The sequence below is a fragment of the Phodopus roborovskii genome, unplaced genomic scaffold (assembly GCF_943737965.1).
Source record: "Phodopus roborovskii unplaced genomic scaffold, PHOROB, whole genome shotgun sequence".
Taxonomy (NCBI): Eukaryota; Metazoa; Chordata; class Mammalia; order Rodentia; family Cricetidae; genus Phodopus; species Phodopus roborovskii.
In genome coordinates this window covers 3,557,009-3,579,563 of record NW_026126563.1, presented here as the reverse complement: position 1 = coordinate 3,579,563, position 22,555 = coordinate 3,557,009, and the positions used below count along the sequence as shown (strand labels likewise).

General features: G+C 46.2%; 2 protein-coding genes across 2 annotated transcripts in view; one reads left to right on the top strand and one right to left on the bottom strand.

Annotated features, from left to right (window-relative positions):
* Nucleotides 1-15,733: 15,733 nt before the first annotated feature.
* Nucleotides 15,734-21,636, bottom strand: Timm21 (translocase of inner mitochondrial membrane 21). Its single transcript, XM_051201989.1, has 6 exons — nucleotides 21,180-21,636; nucleotides 19,096-19,158; nucleotides 18,907-19,004; nucleotides 16,856-16,929; nucleotides 16,311-16,416; nucleotides 15,734-16,204 (listed from the first exon to the last, which is right to left on the bottom strand). The coding sequence occupies exons 1-6, from the start codon at nucleotides 21,472-21,474 to the stop codon at nucleotides 16,106-16,108; spliced, it is 735 nt and encodes a 244-aa protein (XP_051057946.1). The 5' UTR covers nucleotides 21,475-21,636; the 3' UTR covers nucleotides 15,734-16,105.
* A 503-nt stretch (nucleotides 21,637-22,139) lies between these two features.
* Nucleotides 22,140-22,555, top strand: part of Fbxo15 (F-box protein 15) — a 34,427-nt gene continuing 34,011 nt past the window's right edge. Inside the window, exon 1 of the mRNA XM_051202060.1 lies at nucleotides 22,140-22,456. Within this exon, the coding sequence (XP_051058017.1) occupies nucleotides 22,158-22,456 (299 nt within the window). The 5' untranslated portion in view covers nucleotides 22,140-22,157. The remainder of the gene's footprint in view (nucleotides 22,457-22,555) is intronic.

Genomic DNA, 22,555 nt, shown 5'->3' with positions numbered 1-22,555 from the left:
TTTTACTTGTATGTACATGTGTCCTATGCTGGCCACTTGTCACTGGACTGATGCTTCTACTCCCAGCAGGCCTTGGTTATGTGACTCTTCGTTTAGGGGTGGTACCACATGGAATCCCCCTGTCCGTGTTAGCATGACAACTGTTGTTTTCATCATGCTAATCTACTTCAGGCAACCATGTTGGTGAGAGTTCATGGGTTCATCTTCCTTGTCATATCTCATAGCAGATGTTCTGATCTTCTGACCCTTACTGTTTTTCTACACCCTCTTCCCCGATTTCCCCTTAGCGTTGGGTATGGGGGCAATATTGCAGATGTATCTGTTGGGGTTGGGCATTTCATAGTCGGTTACTCTGCACTTTGGGCGATTGTGGTTGTCTCTGTAGTCTCTGTAGTTGTCTCTAGGTGTCTGTAGTTGTCTGTGGTTGTCTCTGTAGCTGTCTGTAGTTGTCTCCATCTATTGCAAGAAGAAGCTTCTTTCTGAGAGATGCCAGCTAGAGCTGTGAGCATAAGCTTAAGTGTTTACAGTGCAGCTAGAATTTATATCATCTAGGAAAATGGCAGTAGAAGCTTCTCCTCCCAGTTCTTTGATGTCTCTGGTCATTGGCAGTTGGCTGGGATTACAGTGGGGGGGTATCTTGCTGGTCCAGTCACTGCTGTGGTTCATAGGCCTAACAGCTGGGCAGGACTTCCAATGGTGTCTGCCTTGGCAGAGTATGGAAGGGGGAATGTTTTATTGGTTGCTCTACTTCAGCAACATTGAGGTGATTGGAGAGAGAAACAGGATGAGATTCACCTTGAACTTCCAGGTTATTCACCGTGCTTAGGGAAGTTGTGCCTATTTTATAGTTTAGGGAAGTTTCCTTAGTCATAGGGGACTTCAGAGAGGCTCAGGGGAATTCCCCAGCTTTCCTATCTGCACTAGGTTATAGTTCAGCTCAACTCCCAGGGCAGAGGTCATTGGTACAAAGGTAGCGTTTAGGTCTTTGGACTGGTTGAAGATTACAGCACCACATTCCCTCTTGGATGTGGAGTCAGACGCGCTATCGTTGCATATCAAGGCCCGCCCTGTCTTGGATTTGGAAGACCTTCATTCTCCCCTAAGCAGAACAGATGCAATGTGCCTCTCTCACTGGAGTAGGAGACAAGAGGAGGCAGGCCCCCATCAGCAGGTGCTGGCTGTGCAGAGAGGTAGGCCAAATCTGCAAAGAAGGCTGACAAGGCTTTTGAGGAAAACATTATAAACAAAACAAGGCAAAACAACAACAAAAACTTCCTCAAATTCAGAAAGGTCATTGAAAGGTTTTTACAACTTAAATTTCTTATGAGAGAGAGCCCTCACCAAGGTGTCTTCTGTGTCCATTAGGTTTCTAATGCTGTAACTCTTGCAACCCACCTCCTCTAAACAAATACATTTTGAAGCTATAAATTGCATCTCTTTCCATGTCAGAAGCACAGTCTCCCAGTATCTCTCCTTCCATATCAAATGCATAGTCTTCCAACATCTCTCTTTCCATATGGAATGCAGGGTCTCTCAGCATCACATGAGCCTAGTGAAAGGAAGTCCTTCCCTCCCCAGAGAGCTCATGCCTTTCTTACTATGTTTCCTTCACTCATACTTTGAGTGGCTCTGACAGAAGTGATTAGTTACTGTGCTTCTAATTTGTTTATTCTTGGAGAAAGGATTGGGTCTTCCTAAGTCTGTGACCTCTCTGCCCAGTGCAGGCTTACAGAATGTGTAATAGGTAAAACTTTCTGGAGTTCCTGAAGGCTGTGTGGACATTTCCCCTCTTTCTATTTGTTTAAATGGGCTGACAGGGTTCTGGTCTCACATGACAGAATATTCCCACAGACAGCAGTGTAGGAAAGGTTTGTTTTGGCCTACTGCTTCAGGGAAGTCAAAGCAGGGACTTGAGGCAGCTGGTTACAACCATAGCCTAGAACACAGAGAGAATGAACCTATGCCTGAAAGTTCTCAACTCACACTTGATATGTAGATAATCCAGGACTATCACGGTGTAGTAGATTTGTCCCATAGCAATTAATAAGATGCCCCACAGACATTCCCACAGGCCAACCTGATCTGATCTAGTTAATCCCCTGGGATTTAATTAATTTTGTAACGTAAGTGAATACTGTATAAATGAATCTTTAACAAATGCCGAGGGAACGTCTTAAGAAATAACAGGGCCTAAAGGATGCTATCGCAGTGTAAATACTTGCAACCGAATTTTATGAATGTCCTGCCGCCACTCATAGGCTAGCATGAGTGGCCCTCTAGTGGCTCTGAGAGTTAGAGCCTGAGTTATGCCAGGGAATGCTGAGGACCTGGATGCCTCTGTGAGGAGACAGAAGACATCAACAAATCATCTTTGAGAACAGAGAAGATTGATTGGCCCAAATACCCCCCCCACCCTTCAAAAAAGAAAGACAGGACTCAAACAGAATTAGAAATGAATGGGGGAACCATGACAAGAAACACAAAGAAAGTTGGAGCATTGTGAAGGAATACCCAATGGGAAAACCTACGGGAAATGGACGAATTTCTAGATTCAACAAAATGACCAAAATTAAAACAAGAAGTCAACGACCTAAACAGACCCATAACAAACTAGGACATTAGCTGGCTGTGGTGGCACATACCCTTAATTTCAGCAGGCAGATTGCCAAAGATACATGTAGAGACAGTTCCAGGACAGCTAGGGCTACACAGAGCAATCCAGTCTCGAAACAAATAAACAAATCCCCAAACCAAAAACTAAAATGAAGAAATTGCAATAGTAATAAAAACACTTCCAATTAATAAAGTCCAGATAGACTCAAATAATACACATAATTAAGTGAAAATTTCCCATCTGGGCTGACCATACTCGCTCCAAGAGCCATAGACCATCTAACAAAAACTCTTAACACCAGACATGAGAAGCCTCCTTTTGAGTTGTTGGCCAGGGTTGCCCAAGGGACTCCCAGACATTACAGGCTATTGCTGTTGCCCTTGGGTGCTCCTAGAGGTGAAAGCAGAGGCTCCCCAACTGAAATTGACCTGGCAGCCTCGTTCTCGAAGACTAGCTTCCCTGGTAGCAGAAGGTGCTCTACGCAAACTTCCAAAAGTGGGAAGAAACAAACAGTGCCTAATGATTGAGAATGTCCTGGCAGGCGTACTGGACAAGGAAGTCTGGGGGAACACTGTGGACACAATTGCTTAAGAAATTAGAACACAAGCAATCCACGTTTGCACTTCAAGGTTCTCTATTAAAGGTTCATTAGTAGAAAATTATAGATCAAGAGTTCTACTGTTTAAAACTGCATTGAATGAGGATGTGGCTCGTTGTTATAATTATTTGTTTGGCATTGGCAAGGTCCTGGGCTCAATTCTAGCACTGGAAGAAAAACAAAACAAAATATATTGCCACTAGTGTAGGGATATGGCAATCCTATATTACAGCAAAGGATTCAAATAATAACATTAAATAGACATGTGTAAGGAAAAATAACTCCTTTATTATCAAGAAGGAGAAAATGAGGAGATTAAAATAATCCTCATAAAATGAAAGCATGAATTAATAACTAAGTGTTTTTTCTTGTAAAAGCATGGGCTTCTACTGCTCGAATTTATGCCTGTAATGTGAGAAAGTTGCCAGGACAGATTTATGATTAGAATTCTTCAAGGATTCAGTGTACACCAGCAATGTTTCACTTTAGTTCCCAAATAATTCCAAATAACTCACCTTGAGATTCATAAAGGTGAAATTTTATAGGATTACATGTTGTGTGTAATGAAGATCTTAGTTTTGCATCACTTAAAGATCTCAAGATCAGACCTAGAAAGATGTCTTTGTCAGTACACTAATGCCTGAGGCCTGAGTTAAAACCCAGAACACACGTAAAAAGCTTGGGTATGGTGATTTATGCTTATAATGCTAACACTGGAAAGGGCAAGCCAGCCAGCCTAATCTGATAGGCTGGCTCTACGTCAATGAGAGGTCTGTCTCCGAAGCAGGATGGTCAGTGTTACTGAAGAATGATGCCTGAAGTTGTGCTTGGGCCTCAGCTCTCACCTGGGACACACAGGTATACACACACACAGACACACACACACACACACACACACACACACACACACACACACACACACCGATGGACCACAGATCCCAACTCTAAGGTTTTGTGACATTACTGGTATAAATCTGATTATTTCCTCTGCTACAGAGTCCTCCAAGTCCTTCCCTTCACCTGCGTCTTTGACCCCATCACTTTCTAAGCTCCTCTGTGGTCCCTCTACAGTAAGCTTTAGGGAATTTGCTACTTTGTGAGTATTTTCATAGGGCATCATTGCAGTGGGGGTTTTAGTCTACTCGCAGATAGCTTATCTATTATTATTCCAGTTTTCACAGAACCCGTTGTATTGTGGGTCTCAGTGATGTTCTCTATCATCTTGGAGCATGCACACACGTGTGTGTGTGTGTGTGTGCACCTGTGTGTGTGTATGTGCTTCTGTGTGTGTGTGCTTCTGTGTGTATGCTTCTGTCTGTGTGTGCTTCTGTGTGTGTGTCTGTGTGTGAGTGTGCCTCTGTATGTGTGTGTGCCTGTGTGTGTGTGTGTGTGTGCACCTGTGTGTGTGTGTACCTCTGTGTGTGTGTGCTTCTGTGTGTATGCTTCTGTCTGTGTGTGCTTCTGTGTGTGTGTCTGTATGTGTGTGTCTGTGTGTGAGTGTGCCTCTGTGTGTGTGTGTGTGTGTGTGTGTGTGAGAGAGAGAGAGAGACTTCACTTCTCCTTATTCTACTGTTATGGGAGGAGTCACAATCTTCACTCAGTTTTGTCCCACATGAAATAGAGTCCAGGCCACACAGAACCCGAGTCTCTCTCCGTGGGCAAAAGTCAGAGTTTACACAGATTTGATTACAATGTCTGATAGTTTTGATGGAAGAAGCAAAGAGCAGAGACAGACTCACCCGAGGAATCAATCTTTCTGATGCTAAGGGGCATTATTATTTTCTCTCAGTAAATTTCCCTCTCCTTAAAACATTTATGAGTTTTTTTTATGTGGGGGGGGGGACTTCGAACTCTCTTGGTTTTCTGCCGTAAGATGGCAGAACAGAAGACAGCTCCATCCCTTCCTTCCCTGGAATTCATATTTTCGTGAACGGGCGATGTGGTAAGCAGTACTAAAGAGACAAGACATGCAAGGAGTATCTATTGGCCGGTGGGGAAGAGAAGAGGGTCTAGGAATAAAACTAAGACAATCAACAGAGCTTTGTCTGAGCAGCCAAAGGCTAGCAATGACCTCAGACAGGGATGGGGACCATTCGTGTGGAAGTACTCGGAGGGCTGTTGTGCAGCTGTGGCAATAATGATGTAACCCCATGGAAGACATAGAACAACTTCCCATAAAAAAGAGAGAGAAACAATGGGGAAGAGGGGTGGAGAGAGAAAGCACACACTCTGGCCTCTGCGGAGGCAAGGGGCACTCAGAGCTCTGTGGTGTGGTGTAGAAGATGATGGTGCCAACAGAGTCTTTCCTCTGCCACACGCTGTACACTTTATTCTGCTTCCTAGCATTGTTCCCAGTCGGTCTTGAAGTTCTGATTTGGGAATTCTTGTTCTAGATTTTCATGCACTGTTTCTACATCTCCCAGGGCAGGAGGAAGCTCATGGCTGCCAGAAAAGCAAGCATTCTTGAAGCAGCCTTACTTTTGAACATTTTTATTGCACGTGAATTTGGTACAAATAACCCGCTAAGATGTGATGTACATTTGATGAGCAGCTGGGGGGGGGGGGGGGGGGGGGGGGGGGGGGGGGGGGGGGGGGGGGGGGGGGGGGGGGGGGGGGGGGGGGGGGGGGGGGGGGGGGGGGTTTCCCCGGCCCCCCCCGGGGGCCCCCCCGCCCCCCCCCCCCCCCCCCCCCGGGGGGCCTTGAGGGGCCACCCCTCAGTGGGTTGGTCAACTGAGAAGCTGTGTGAAGTCAGAACTGTTTTAGATCCTGCTATACCAAGTTTAAACTAGACTTTAAACCTGTTATAACAAGTTTGAACTGATACAGTAACACTTTAGTGTTGATTTTTAAAAAATGTCTACAATGTCAGAATTCATTAATAACAAAATCACAAGGTCTGTCAGTTTGACCAGTCTCAGATCAATCCTCCTCCGTACATTAAAGCAACAGAACCTACCATCCACCCAACTAAGTATCCTCCCATCTACTATCACCTCAAAATCATCAGGGCAATACTCTTTGTTCCTATCTTCACACAGTTGTCACAATTCATTACACTTCATTAGAAAAGACATTCCATGCTGTGGCGCAATCCTTCTGCACACTGTGTGAATACATGTCGCTATGATTGGTTTAATAGACAAGCTGATTGGCCAGTAGCTGAACAGGATACAGTTAGATGGGAAAGCCAAACAGAATGATGGGATGAGTAAGGGCGGAGTCAGAGGAGTTGCCAGCCAGACACAGAGGGAGCCGGAGGTGAATGTGCCATGCTGATAAAGGAATATGGGTTAACTTGAAATGTAAGAGCTAGTCAGTAATAAGCCTGAGCTATTAGCCAAGCATTTACAATCATTATAAGCCTCGGAGTGGTTATTTGGGAGCAGTTTCTAGGACAGGAAAACTCCTTCTACTCCAATACTTCATCCTTGTTGATGGTGCCTGGATTATTGTCTAAATAAACGAGGGCTTGTTTATTCAGTCTTGTGACAAGGGGCAGTAGGATGTGCCTCTGCTGGGTTTGGACAGTGCCTCAGCCCCCTCTTGTTGCTGTGCAGACCTGGTATTGCCATGATCTTTGTATCTTGTTCATAGAAGAAGTGCACACAAATAGCAAAGCAGCAGGGATTTTATCCAGTAGTGAAGATAAAGAACAGGACAGGGCATGGCGAGATGGCGTAATTGTCAGTGTTGGTTGTTCGAGCATGAAGGACTGAGTGTACATCTCCAGCCCTCAGGTAAAAATCTTGGCATGGTAGAGTGTGCTTGTAACACCAGCGCTTAGGCAGTGGAGGCAGGATGTGCACTGTAGCTCACTGCCCTGCCGGTCTTGGCAAATTGGTGAGGCCCAAGTTCAGTAAGAGTCTGTCTGAAGAGGACAAGGTGGATGGTGATAGAGGATGGCATCCAGATTGGCCTCTGACCTTCAGGCACATATGCACAAGCACACATAACAGTGTGCACACTCATTACCACACATTACAAGCACAGAGTGAATTCATTGCAAGGGAGAAGCCAGCCTGAGCAGGATTTGCTCCGGAGCCCCAGGTTCCATTTCAAGGCTCTCAGTGGGCCCTGGAGGAGGTGGTGTTGGTTGCTAGGGGCAAGGCATGAGCGGTTTATGGCTGTGACTGAAATGTGTGGGTTCTGCAAACCTCTGTTTGCTGCAAAGGTCATTTCTCTTATTGTATCTGATTTTAGTCATATGTATGGCAATTTGTGCTTAAGTGTAAGGTAGTAAATGGGTATTTCCACCTGAAAGTTCCCTCAGAGGATACAGTTTGACTCACTGTCCCCCAAAGCTACACCTAAAATGGCACATCGTTTCCAGTTCCAGGATGTGTTTGACCATAACAAGGGGGCTGTTAGGGGCTTGCTTGCTAGGTGGACTTGCTATTACGGTGGACTGACAAGTTAACGTGCATAGCTCAGTGAGAATGAGGGTCCCCGGCTGCTAAGTGAACTGTCTTGCCCTGCTGCGAGGCCCTGCAAGGTGAGCAGCTCTGTGAAGTCTCACACTTGGGTGTCTGATGGAGGGTGGGACCTCTTGACATAAATTCTATGATGTAAAAACCATTCTTAGGTCAGCTGGGACTGAAGAAAGCAGAAAGGGGAGGGAGGCTCAGGTGGTCAGTGGCCTACAAAATAGAGCAGGCGGGGAAGGCAGAACATGGGAATGGACATGACAGAGAGGAAGTTCACAGTGTTACAGTAGCCTGTCCTATGGCCCATAGCACAGTGAGTGTTCCATGGGGCTTTCTCTTGGGCAGTGGGTGGAGGAAGAGGGGAGATCTATATGAACTGAAAAGCAGTGATGGATGGAGGCTGTCACTGAGACCGTAGTGAGATCGTGTTCTTTGTCTGAAAGCTCTGCATAGGAGTGGTGGTGGGCATCGCGTTCAGTCCCTGCCTTCCAATTCTTAGGTCTTTTTTTTTTTTTTTTAATCACTCTGCACCATCTGCCCCCCCAAAGCCAAAGAACATTCATGCACATGCAGGGACTCTTCCTCCAGTGAAGGCAGGACTGACACAGCAGGCGGTAAATATTTTATGCTTTCCAGGATCATTTTCCTTTCATAATATTAAGAATTCATGCCAACATTTCCCAATAGATCATCCAAATAATGCTTTGTGTAGTGAACCGTTTTCCTTGGAGAAAGAGGGAAGGATATGAGTCAATTCAGAGCAGACTTCAAACAGCAGCTACAACATTTAACTAAGTATAACAAATTCATCTACCTGGGAAGACAGCTGTAGATGTCCCTGAATGGCTGCCTTTCTGTAACAGGTTTTGGGAAAAAAAAATCTGCAAGAAACTTGAAAGAGTTTATTTATTTATTTATTTATTTACTTATTGCTAGTAACATCTGGAAAGTACTCTCTTATAACCCACAACACCCTTTCATCCATCAACGTGCATCCCCTACAAACTAGGATGCTCCTGGTTCTAGCTGCTAACTCACAACTCCTTCTTGCCACCAAATTTGAGTGGTTCAGTCTGTTGAGACGTTGCCTTCAAAGGTAGTTAACGTAAAATAAGGCCATGATGGCGGGTTTTAATTCGGTATGATTGATGTCCCTACAAGAAGAAGGCATTTGGGTGCCCACTGAAGCACAGAGAGGACACAGTGAGCTCCTGGCTGTGCATAAGCCACAGAGAGAAGCCTTAGAGAGAGTCAATCCTGTCAATACCTCAATCTGATTCTAGTCTCCAAGCCTCTAATGTGTCAGCCGCGTGCTCTGTGATAGTCTATTATAGCAGCCCCGGCAAACTACAAAATACACATTCCAGCTGCCAGAACTGACTCTGACTCCTTCCAGTTTCATTAATGGTTCCTAAATCTTATGTCAAAATAAATCAGGCTTTACATTGGGTAGTCATATCACTGCCGCCTCTTTCAGCTGGAATACTTTCTCAGCCTTATTTTCTGTGGACTTCTAGGGCCTTGATACTTCTGGCCACAGGCCAGTTATTTCATAGTCTGTTTCTCCATCAGGGGCTTGCGTGCTAGCATGCATCATTGGCAAGCACATCACAATGTGGCATTAGGTTCTGTTATGGTCACATGGTTTACATTTGCCCCATGAGTGAGATCTTCTCTGTGGCTGCTGGAGAATGGTAGCCTGCCTTGCCTGAGTCTGCTGGAAGTGACTTTCTCCCTTCACAATCAGTCAGTGCTGAATTCTGCGGGCAGTACCTGGGGCCCATGTAAATGCTGCTTTCCTTACTGGGATTCCCATCTCTTCACTCATTGTCTTCTTTCACACAGAATCAGAACCTGGGCTGGTCCAGTGGCTTGTAGCCTGCCGGCCGCTGTCACTCTTGTGCAAGGTGTTCAAGATTTGGCTGCCTTTCTTGAGCAATTTCTTGTGTTTTGATATAAGATACTCTCAGCCCTTCTCAAATCCTGTCAGCCCCAGTCCAAGAAGTACGAATTTCTCCAAGGAACCTGGATATGTACACACGAATGGTGATATTTCTACAGCTATTTGTATGAGTTAATCGCTGAGAGTTCTCATTAATATGTCCAATTCCAACTCAGAGATCTAGATTACCCTTTTCATACTTACAGCTCTCTAGCAATGGATTCTCCTATCGCTCACAGACTTAATTATTCTGTCACTTCCTCCAGGTTTAGTCAAGGGGCCCACAGCCCCTCATGTAACCCTTCTTCAACCACTTCAACTCTAACATGTCTCTCTGCTGTCCCTTTTGGGGAAAATTCTCCTTCCTTGTCTTCCCGGCCAATGACCACATGTCCTGTTGTGGAATGTTAGTTGAAGATGTGTTACATTTGTTTATGCTGTGGAATATCTATTTAGTGATGCAAAGACGTGTTGTATTCTTTTATGTTGCATTTGTTTGACTCTGTGAAGCTGTGTTGCTGAATGGCCAATAGCTAGGCAGAAGAGAGAAACAGGTAGGGTTGATGGGCAGAGAGAATAAATAAGAAGAAGGAGAAGAGGGAGGAGAGTAGGACACCAGGGGCAGCCACACAACCCGCCAAAGAGTAGGAAAGAAAGAGCGGTATATAGAATAGAGAAAGGTAAGCGCCCCGAGGCAAAAGATAGATGGGATAATTTAAGAAAAGCTAGCTAGGAATAAGCCAAGCCGAAGCTGGGCATCCATAAGTAAGAATAAGTCTCTGTGTACATATTTGGGAGCTGGGTAGCGGACTCCCAAAGAGCAGGAAAAGGAAAACAAAACAAAGCAAAACAAAAAACTGACAACTAGAACATCCTGCTTGGGTTCCACTACCCCGCAGACCCTTTCCTCCTTCAGAGATGATAATCTCATTCTTGCAAGGCTCGTGCACCCATACCAGGCCACATCTTCCCTTGATGATGTTTCAGTCATGGTCGCCATTCTCTGAGCCATCCTAGGTCCCTTCCTCTTTGTAATTTAGGAGGATACCCGTAACTGATTCTTTAACGTCTCTCTGCTGTTATGTCGCTATGCACAAGTAAAAGGCATAGGTAGCGCCTCCCTCCTCCCGTTGGTCCAGCAACCCTCTGACCGCCAGTGTTACCCACTGGAGGATGAGTACATGGGTCAGTAGTCACAGAGTCAGAGCAGAAGCGCACTGAGAAAGATCCTCTTGATAAACAAGGGTGGGACCAAGGGAATAGTCAACAATGACAACAAATGCCACCTGCAGAGTACAGGGGATGAGAGAAGAGTCTGGAGCAGGAAGAAAGCATCTCTCCTGTCCAGCGACAGATTCAGAGCATGGCTCTTGAAACGCCGTTTAACTCCACGGCACAGTTCTAAAAAGTCAGGCGAAGTAGGTTTAACACCCCACGGGTAGTTCTGCTCAACAGAATCTGAGCAAGGCGTTTGGATGGCGTGTTAAAACACTTCAGAGCAGAGAATCTATTTCCCGTTTGCTATCTAAATTATTTCAACCAAAAGACAGGCTCTAATTAAGCTAAATCCTTTTAGGCACATTAAACAATTCATTCATCCTTTTTGTTCTGAAAGTTTGCCCAAATTTGAAGACTGGTCTCCTGTGATTTGTAAAGAACAGTTAGTTCCTGTGAACAGTTCTTCATAACACTGTACTTTCCATAAAGAATCAAAGGGTGTTTCCCAAAACCCACTTCAGGTAGGCAGAAGAATTACATCTGAGATGTTCCTCTGGCACCGGCATCAAAAACACTTCCTAGCGACACCCGTCAAAGCATTAAGGCGAAGAGAGATCCACATTATATTTTCGAATAGGAAACTTGATGCACTTTAAACTTTAGCAGCTGGGTAGCTGAGCTGTTTCATGCGGATTTGCTGGCTTTTATCCCTGGCTGTGTTTGGTCAGCCATATCCCCGGAGTGTTATCATCCCTCATTTTATGGCAAGAAATGAGCCATATTGTGAGTGTCAATATTTGGGGGGGGGGTGGCCTCCTAAGTTTTCTACTCAGTTACATATTTTAAAAAGTGCTTACTCTTTTCTGAAGATTTTTTTGGGAAGTCACACTGCATCAGAACTCATTCTACTATGGGTCAGATGTAATATATCCCTCATGGGCCCATGTGTTTGCTTGAATGCTTATTTGTTCCAGCTGTAGCTACAGAGGTTGTAGAACTTTCTGGAGATGGGCCTGACTGAAGGAGAGGGTCACTTTGGGGCATTGCTTGAGTCCAAAGCAACTTGGGGAGGACAGGGTTTATTTGGCTCACACTTCTGCATCACTGTTCATCACTGTAGGAAGTCAGGACAGGAAGTCAACAGTGCAGGAACCTGGAAGCAGAAGCTGATGCAGAGGCCATGGAGGGGTGTGGCTTACTGGCTTAGGTTGCTTTTTCATAGGACCAGCCCAGGTATTGTACCACCCACAATGGGCTGGGCCCTCCCCTGTCAATCACTAATTAAGAAAATACCCAAGAGGCTTGTCTACAGTCTGATCTTACACAGGCATTTTCTCAGTTGAGGATCTTGTCTTTCAGGTAACACTAGCTTCTGCAGAGCTGACATAAAACTAGCTGCTACACCATGATACAATAGTGATATACGTTTAATGCAAGCCACACTTCCAAGTTTGGATTTGGTTCTTCCTTGGCTAAACCCATGCACACCATACATGATCAGTCCTGGATCACGAGGGTGAACATACTCTGCAGCACACTATGTCATGAGCCAGGCTGGCTATCGGATTGTGTGTACTTAATGACTTTCGACCTGTAATATTTTCAGTAGGTAGTGGGTTTGCCAAGATAAAATCCAATCATTAAGTGGAGGCGTGTGTAGTGGGGGTCACTGGAAGGCCTAGATCAAGGATGAATGAAGAAGGAACTCCTGGGTGGGAGGTCACAGCAAGGGCAGACAGTGGGGTGAGGGCTGGGGAGTAATGCTCTGCATGCCTCTGTACTTTCGTTAGGCACTGCACTGGTAGGCAGGCCTGGGGCTTGCAGGTCTTCTGTAGCCTGTTCTTTCCACGTCTTTCTGTCTAGTCTGGGATGGTGCAGAGTCCCTCTCCAGGGAAGCTCCTCTTCAGGCTTACCCCAGAGGCAATAACTCTTTCTTCTTTGGTGTTGCAGAACTTGACTTGTCCATTCTTGGAATTTTCTTCTGCTTTGCTCCTTAGTACTTCCTACTTTTGTTTCTGCTCACCACAGGGCAGAGGAACATATCTTTTGTTATCAAGGGGCAGTGGGACTTGTACTTTTTTCTCTTATTGCAAGTTTTTCTCTTATTGCAATGCAGAAAGGTTGTTTACATCGAGGAATTAACAGTTTTCCCATGACAGAGCATCCATTCTCCTTTAAGACTTCCTTCAACTCCCGTTGTAGAACAATCATAAAATCACTCATTTTCCCCATGTGTTTTATCTTCAAAACATTTTACAAGCTAGTAGTTCTCAAAAGGACTAAAACTATAGGCGCTATCGTCACAGCTTATATGAGATAAGGGACACCGGCAATTTTCTTCTCTATATATTGCCTCTCACGGTGGCAAAACTGGAGCTTTAACTCACTTAGGTTATCTGAGGGTGAGCTCAGTTGGGAAGGCTCAGTTGGGAAGTTCTATCTTCTTTTAAGAAAAGTTGAATGGGACTTTGACCTATTCGTTGAAAATAGGAGAAAGAACCATAAAGAAATAGTTTGGGAATGAAGTGCAGTCCTGTGTTAATACTGGAAAAAATCAAAACAAAACAAAACACAGCAGAATTCTGATACCCTCAAATGGCTTCATAAAATGACACATTTCCAATTCTAAGCTTACTTCAATGGATGGAATGTATCATTCTCTCCTAACTTGCGAGATTCTAAAAACTCAATTCATCTGAAGAAGGGACTTGAATGCATGGGTTTTTTTTCATGATGTTTTAGGGGAGAGTAGGGGAAGAGGCAGTGAAGAGGGGGCAGAAATGCTAGGGAGGGGTGCAGTCTACAGAGTCAGAAGGGACGATGCATGAGAGAAGGGGGCTCAGAGGAGAACTTACAGAACTTACTGGTATGGTAGTCCATCACACACAGTAGCCAATGCTTTCCTTGGAAATAGTTGGCCTCCATCTTCTGTGCCAAAGACAAGAGGTTCGTGTGGAAATCAATTCATGTTCCTTTAGCGTCTGTGCTAGAGAGAAAGCCATTGCTTCCCTCAGGACTTACTTAGTGGTATCATTTTTATTAAAACAATGCTGACAAGTGTGCTTAAAGAAGTGAATACTCTACCATAGTGAGAGGAAACAAGTTGTCACAGGTGTGAGCCCCATCTAGACTCCAATCCCCATAGTTCTTATCATTCATTGTGTCATTCCTCTCATGCATGAGAGATGAAGCTGTTGATACTAACTGCAGGGAATAAAGACAAGAGTCTTGTATTTGATGAATCTGGGCTTTTCAAATAGACTTAGTTTTAATATGCTTTCTTTTACTTAAGCAGACAACCCTTTCAGATCCCAAAGGAATACCCAGCATCGGTACATGTGAAATATCTTATGATGTATTTGATTTTCTGTCAAGTGTTTTAAACAAAAGCTTATGGCCAATATCACAAAGCAGGGGGACAACAGAGAGTGGAGAGACGGGGGAAGAGAGGGAAGGTGAGTAATGGGTTCTCAGTGGAAGAGGGGACAGTGTACCTCAGCAAATCTTCCATCTGATGGCCAGGTTGAACTATACTTTTTATCGGTGCTGCTCATGGAAAACTATTAATACATCATTAACTTAGTTAGGGTTTCTATCGCTGTGGAGAGACACCATGACCATGGCAACTCTTATAAAGGAAAACACTTAATTGGGGCTGGCTCACAGTTCAGAGGTTTAGCCATTATCGCCACGGGAGGAAGCATGGCAGTGTGCAGGGAGACACGGTGGTGGGAAGGTAATCTGAGAGCTCTACATCTGGGTCCCCAGGCAGCAGGAAGAGAAGAGAGGCACTGGGCCCGACTTGAGCATCTGAAACCTCAAAGCCCGCCCCCAGTGACACACTTCCTCCAACAAGGCCACACCTCCTAATAGTGCCCCTCCCTGAACCTATTGGGGCCGTTTTCAGTTGAGACACCACAGTCATATAGCTCACAATGAAATGCAAAGTGGGGCCATGAGGGATGCCATTCATGACAGTCCACGGGGATACACGTCCAAACTCTACATCTCCATGTCAGACTTCCAACTCCTCTTGGCTTTGTTGAGCGCAACACCCGTTTCTTCTGGGCTAGTTCCACTCCCGTTAGGAGCTCTCCTCAGCGGGGCACCATGTCTCCTCAGCGGGGCATCTCCAACATCTTGGGGTCTCCAAGGCAATCCAGGCTTCAACTTCACAGCTTCACACGATGGCTTCTTTAGGCCTCCATTCGGGGACACCCCTGACGCATGCCTGGCCTTAGCTGCTTTCCTTAGTCCACAAGACAAATTCCATATCCTTAACTCTAAAGTCAGAACCACATAGCTGAAGCTGTTGAGTTCTGCTGCTTTCCTGGGCTGGAACATGGCCCCTTTGTTTAATTACATCTTTACTAGCTTTCTGTCTTTCACTGCCTAAGCTGGGCTGTCCTGGAACTTGCTCTGTAGACCAGGCTGGCCTCAAACTCAGAGATCTGCCAGCCTCTGCCTCCCCAGTGCTGGAACTGAAGGAGTGAGCCACCACACCTGGATCTGAGCTTTTCGTTAATGCTTTTTCCCACACTGGAGATTTAGCAAGGTATGATCTTGCCCTGAGGTCGACACTCCCTTTATTCCATTTTAAATTTGCTTTATCTTCTTGAACACAGCACTGACTCCAATACACTTCCTAGTGCTCCTTTTATCCTCAAATTGTTCTACATCTTGTGTTTTCTCTTGCTCAGCCTGCTCCTTTTCCTTACACATCTTCATTAGCACTGACAGTGCAGACAGAGTCTACACTAGTCCATTTTGAGATTTCCTCTGCCGACAGAATTAATCCACAACTCTTCACTTTAGCTTCAGGCACCTTTTTCAGACAAGGGGAAAAAGCAGCCACAACGTACTTATCATCTGGTTTACTACTGTTCTTAAAGATTTTCACATGCTCAGCTCAAACCAGATTCCAGAGTAGATGAAAATGCTTTTGACATCTTTTTGTTAGATTTACTTTTATTTTGCAGGTTGTAGAAAAACCACACAATATTAAAGAGCATAAAATACTGAAACTTTTATTTATGTGGTGCATGAATTTACCACGAACATAGAGCTGAAGTACTGCCATGATTGGCAATTTGATATAATGCTATAAAATTTGCTACATTTCATGATTTTCACAAGAAAAATCTGAGTTTGGTTTGTCCAAACTCATGAACTCTCACATTACATACGCTTTCTGTGCGACAAACATTTTATTCTTATTTTTCTGAACAGCTTCTGAAAGAGTTGTGGTGATCACAGTGGCAACGAATCCCTTTGTCCTCTGCAAGCAGCAGCAGGCTGGCCCGATTCTTTTAACTCTTTTGGGAACGATTATCTTCAACAACAATAGATCTAGCAGGAGCCACTTCCACAAATACATATCGAAATTCAAACTGGCCACTCTGTGGGTCCTGAAAAACACACAGAAGTTGTTACCCTCTCCAGAGCTTAGCAACACTATGCTTGGGCCCACTGCCCCCCTGACCCCTGTGACCCCACGGCCCGAGGCTGGCATACCGCTTCCACTTCTGCGTGCACTGTCCCTTGCTTCCCTGGTTCAGAGCCCTCAATGTAGAATTTCACCCGGATGCGCTTTAGCTCATTTTTTGCATATTCAATAAAACTGTCAAGAAAGCATAAAGATGACATCCAAGTTCCGTGAGCATGAGTTTTCTGTCCCAGCCTACCCCGAAGCCCTGGAGCCCCAAATGAACACACGGATGCTATATTGCTTATAAAACTGTTGGCCGGTGGCATGGACTTCTTATCAGCTAGCTCTGTCTTAATTATTAACCCATTTATATTAGTCTAAATACTTCCACGTGGTCTCATATTACCAGAGAAGGGTCTGGACCTCTAACTCCTTTGTGGTCTCTCATAGCGACTGTCCTCTGCTTACATTTCCCAGAATTCTCCTCTTCTCCTAGTCTTCCCCATCTCCCTGCCTCCCTGACCATAGTGACCACTGACCACAGTAAGAGAAACGTATATACAGGACAACCCTCATCAGATTCCTTTTACTATAAATTTATCCTGGAGTTCTCCCAAGGGCACTGTATTACCTGACATGCTGTCTTCGCCCACGTCTCGTCATCTCCCCGTAGCCTTTAACAGGCTCCCCAAACACGCTGATCACCTGCAGAACAGAGACCATGACTCTTTTCATGACTCCTACACAAATATTTTCTGACAATCAACTGCTACGTTATTTTTTTTTTTTTCACATTCCAAGTGATTTTAGGGAGGAAAAATCAATATGGTGATTCAAACAAGAAAGCTAAGAATAAAAGGGTATAATGTAAAGATCATACTGCAAGTAAGTGAATATCTCATGCACAGGGGCAGAAAATGTTCACTCTGTGTTGTCACTTGTAGCTTTGGAATGATACATGCTGAGGTAAAGCTGTCCCCTCCCTTATAAGAAACAAAATAAACCAAAGTACTGAAGTATTTCTCTACTAACACTCATTTTGGAAGATAAACTGGACAGGCATAGGAGGTGAAATCATTAAGTGTCTTGTATTAAAGCTGGGAGGTAAAAATGAAAAAATGAAATCTTGAAGCCCTGAGCACAGTGAGGGGAAAACATCAGGTAATGGCGGCACTGTTAAACCAGGTGCAAACCTTTTTCCCTGATGAGGAAATTCACTTGATGTGGAAACAGTTTGCACTGGATTTTCTTCCCTTTTTCTTTTTTCCTTTCCTTCCTTTCTTTACTTTTTTTTTTTTTTTTTTTTTCCCTTTTGGTTTTTCGAGACAGGGTTTCTCTGTGGCTTTGGAGCCTGTCCTGGAACTAGCTCTTGTAGATCAGGCTGGTCTCGAACTCAGAGAGATCCGCCTGTCTCTGCCTCCCGAGTGTAGGGATTAAAGGCGTGCGTCACCACAGCCCAGGCACTGCCCTGAATTTTCAAAGCAAATACATTGGAATCCTCTCTAAAAACACAAGGTGAATATCAAGGGAAAATACCATATTGAGTCTCCTTGCTGGGTGTCATCCAGGAAAAGGAAGGTTGTCAGTCACCAGACACCCAAGACCTAACACCCGGAAGAGGGACTGACTGTCAAGGAGTTACCAGGGTAAACCCAGCAGTGTCAGATTAGGATTAACTACTGCAGGCAGGCATGTAGCCTGGCACAAAAGGGACTTAAGTTAAGCAGTTCCGACCAGACGGGCCGGCTGAGGGTTAAGGATCTGCTAGGATGCTGTGACCTCAACAACACCCATTCTTTCATCTGTTCTGTGTGGGTCTATCCGTGCCACCCACCCTCAACATGCCCGAAAGCCTGAGTCTGTGAATACCACTGCACCCAATACAGGCCAGGCGCCTACCGGAGAGCACACAGGGCTCCTTCAATTCCAACTGGCCTGGGCAGAATGGCGACCCCCGCCGCCTGACGAAGTCCCAGCGTTTTAACCCTGCAGACCTCACCTCCCCAGTGCCTTTCACTTTCTTTTTTCAGGGACTCTCAGTACTAACCCTGCCCCTTTGGGAAACTGTGTGGGCTTCGGTAAAAGGGTAAAAATGTCTACAAACAAACACATTAAACAAAATAATTCTGTGGAAAACGACAAAAAAAATCCCATCACCATGAAACCAGGAATTCTGTAGTGCCCTCCTAATTATACCAAGAACAGGAATCTTAGAGATTTACTAGACACACCTCATGGGCAGGATGAAATGCCTACAATACAATTCTGATGCAGAGCCTGAGCCCATTAAAGGCAAGAGTTCAGTTAATTAACTAATTAACATAGAGAAATCAGAACGGTCTGGTATAATATGGAAAGGGTGAGGCTTTAGGGCCCCCACTTTCAGCAGCATTAAGAGGGGAAGCAGCCCATGCAGTCAGACTAAGGAACTGCAGACACCACCAGCCTCTGAAGTATCCACCCTGTCACAGCGGCATTCAACACCCGTGACGAAGGGATGAAGTGACCACGGGCACATGGGAGGAAGACACCCGGAGTGACCTTTGAGTGCCGGGGTCAAAGTGAGTCAGTGAACAAAGACCCAGTGACATAAACGCAACCCCACAGCTCATCACTGTACGATGTCACTGCTTCAGAAGAGACGCATTCCTGCTCCCCAACACCTTCTCACCGGGGACTAACCTCAGGGTGTGTTCTGCATTTTTCTAAGGCTTTCCCGTAGATGATGTTAGGGCTGGATGAAGAAAACAGTTCTTTGAAAATCGTGTACAACAAGCCACCTGAAAAGGCAGAGAGAAAGATGAAGGGCGGCCACAGGGTGGAAGGCCGTGGAGCAGTACTCAGGGACTGGCACTGGCCGGGCTGTGTCACCTGTAACGCTGACTCCGACGAGGACCACTATCAAGTAGGTGAAGTCTCTTCCGGCTTCTTTCACTGGGAAGAGAAAATGTTACAGGTTACAGGTCTGTCCACAGTACCCTGGCCCCTGGGGGCTTTGTGCGTTCCTAGCAGATGGCATGTGGAGCTCAGGGACCAAGGGAGCCTCCTCAGCAGATGATCTCAATGCTTCCCAGCTTCCCAGTTTCAAAAGAATCCCTCACCTAAGTGCCGGCCTGGCCCCGCCTAGCTTCTGAGAGCAGATGAGAACAGGCTCTTCAGCGTGGCATGGCTGTACACAGGGCCTAGCCGTCTCTGTACGGCTTTCACCGGATATCGTAATGTTGATACTACTTCCTTTCTAGTGGCAAAAAACCCTTACCAGTCTCTCAGAGGAGGACAGTCACAGATGAGGTAACGTGGACACGGGTCTACCCTGTCCAGACCACAAACGCCAACTCAGTCAACCCAAAGACAAGGCAGCAAAGGGACCCAAACGGAAGCAACTCTTAATGGTACCACCCCACACGTCCCCACTCACTGGTGCATAAAGTCCTTGAACTGAACTCGGAATCGCAAGGACCAGGATGATCTATGAGTCAAATAAACCTCAGAGGCTGTTATTTTTTCTGTACTAAGTAAGTATATGAACATGTGGATTAAAGTTTGGGGAGCTAAGGTAATTAATCAATCAAGACATCATTATGAGGGAGTATGTATGTTTACACACATTATTTACATAAGTGCATGCTATGTGTGAAAAACTATATTATCACATTGTACTTTTTCATGGATGCTGAGAGCATTTATCTCTTTGGTACATACATAGGTTAGTATCATCACTATTAGGAACCCAGATTTCTCTAACTTCATACCTTAAAAATTTAATTTTCCAGGAAATCAAAATTTTAACAGGGGGCATTTTTCCTCCACATTTTACATATGTTCAGTAGAATACTATAATAAAAGCATGTATTTAGAAGTAGTCTTTACTATAACATATGTTTGGGTGTTAGCACAGATTGCTCACTTGAAATGTGTTCCGGGGCTGGAGAGATGGCTCAGAGGTTAAGAGTATTTGCTGCTCTTGCAGACAAAGGCAGTTCAGTTCCCAGTACCCACACCTGGTGGCTCACAATTGCCTGGAACTACAGCTCCAGAGAGGATGTGACAACCTCAATCTTTCCAGGCTCCCACGTTCACCTACAGACACACACACACACACACACACACACACACACACACACACACACAGAAAAAGAGAGAAAATCTTTTAAAAATAAAATAGAAATATTGCATCTATCAAAAAAATATAATTTACAGTATTGATCTAAATAGTAATTGCTTCATAATCCAATCTCTTTACTAGGCTCGGAGGCTAAGGTCTGCAATGACAATCTCTGTCCCATCATCGATAATCTCATAAACTACCTGTCAATAGACACTATGTGAGACCCCGAACTGAGATGCAGAACAATTAGACTAAGACATAACTATACTTGTTCCTGATTTCCAAATCTGGTCATTGGCCTGGACGCCCCCAAATCCTGTTCCTCCCAATACTCAGTCCTGACAGGAATTTCCTAATTCAAGCACCCATAGCTCCTGTAACATCTATTGTGTGCAAAGGCTGTGACTATTAGGCACACTCGCTAAGTTTTAAAAACTCCTGTTAAATATTACAGTGTAGTGTTTCTCATTCTTCTGACTTTTTTGACGTATTATTCTCACATGAGACCCTCATGGCTTGTGTTTCTGCAGTCCTCTGCCTTTGTTATTGAACGGCAAAAACGCTTTCTCTATTGGTTGACAATAATATCTCTTCCTCTTCATCCACACAATGTAACAACTATGCCAAATCCAGGATCAATTTTCAAAACAATTATAAAGTTGTGAGAACTGCGGGTCGACATTGTTTGGTTGTAAACTATATATTTAAAAGTTCTGTTACTAATTTTCCCCTGTATAATCCCCCTGTCCCATCTTTGGATGTGAGCTCAGTATAAAGTGGCACTGGGCAGGTTCTGCCAGGTTGGCTGGGGAGGCTGGCCTGTGCTGAAGTCCTGTGTATATTTTACCTTTCTGAGACGTGGAGACGGCAGCTTCCCCTCTCTGGTTTCTGTGCACAGACACTTGCTTGCTGCTGTCCTCCTTTGCTTTCTGGGGCTCCGGCCCGTGTGTCCAGAAGGTTTTCTGGGTGAACCCGAGGACGGTCCTAGGATGCACTCTTTTCTTCTGCTCCAGCAGCCCCCATCTCAAAGGCTGGGTCCTCAAGCAAGCTCTGCTGAGCACAGAGTGTGGCAGCAACTGCTTGCCCAGGGTCCCGGGCAGCTTCTCCACACGCTGCACAACTCGTAGGAAAGCACAAAGCATGTTCACAAAAGCCGTGAGGCTTCGGGACTGCAACTCGTGAAGCTCAGCAAGCAATCCGCACACTCGAGCGGACCAGACATGAAATCAACTCACTGACACCGCGTTAGGCGGATGCCAAGATGAAGAGTCTCTAGGAGAAGCTAACGCACACCTCTGCGTCCTTTCTTTTCTCTCTCTCTCTCTCTCTTGAATTAAAAATGCCCTGTTTACCTCACTATTGACATTCACGCCTTGCCCGCCATGCTTTTCGCAAAGCAGCGTGGGAAACCCCGCGCGACCTGGGAACCGCAGTTTTAAGGGCTCCACTTTCTACTGCGCAGCCACGGGAAGAGGGAGGCGGGCTGGACTACATCCCCCACAATGCCAAGCGGGCAGAAAGCCGCAGCCCAATCGCCTCCCCGCGGGCCGCCCGACGCGCGTGCGCCGAGTGTCCTCCGGGCAGGAAGAGGCGGGGATGTTGATGGCCGCCCGGCTTAGGTAGAACTTGCAAACTCGGGCTGGGTGCACGGGGCGCGCTGCCACGGCCCTGCCGTAGAGGGCCGCCGGCCGAGGAGTCCGCAGCCGCGGGGAAGTGGCCATGCCAGCCCTTCCGCTCCCTGCCGACAGCTCGCACACGTAGATGAGCCCGCCGGGCCGCCACAGGCCAACGGACCTGAGCTCTGAACGGCGAAGCCGGCGTCAGGATGACCGGCGCGTGCGGCCCACGCCGCAGCCGGAAGTGCCCGGGACGTCGTCCCTCGGGAGACGGGCGCAGCGGTGTCCGCGGGGTGGCCCGGCCCACGCACGCACGAGCCTGGCCGCGCTGGCGCGCACGCGCGGGCGGCCGCGCCGCGGGAAGGTACTCTCGTGTCTCCATGGCGACCGGACGCGGGCGGATGCTGCGGCCGGGATGTGTGGGCCTCCAGGCGCTGCGCGGGTCCCTTCGCGGTGGCGCCGCCGCCTGGGCCAGCGCGGGGGCGGCCGCGGGGCGGCCCGGGTTCAGGTGACGCTCGGGGCTCGCGGGCGGGTCTCCCTGCGGTTTCCCACCCCCACTGCTCTTTCTAGAATGTTTCCATTGGCCCCACACTCGGGCGTGTGATTC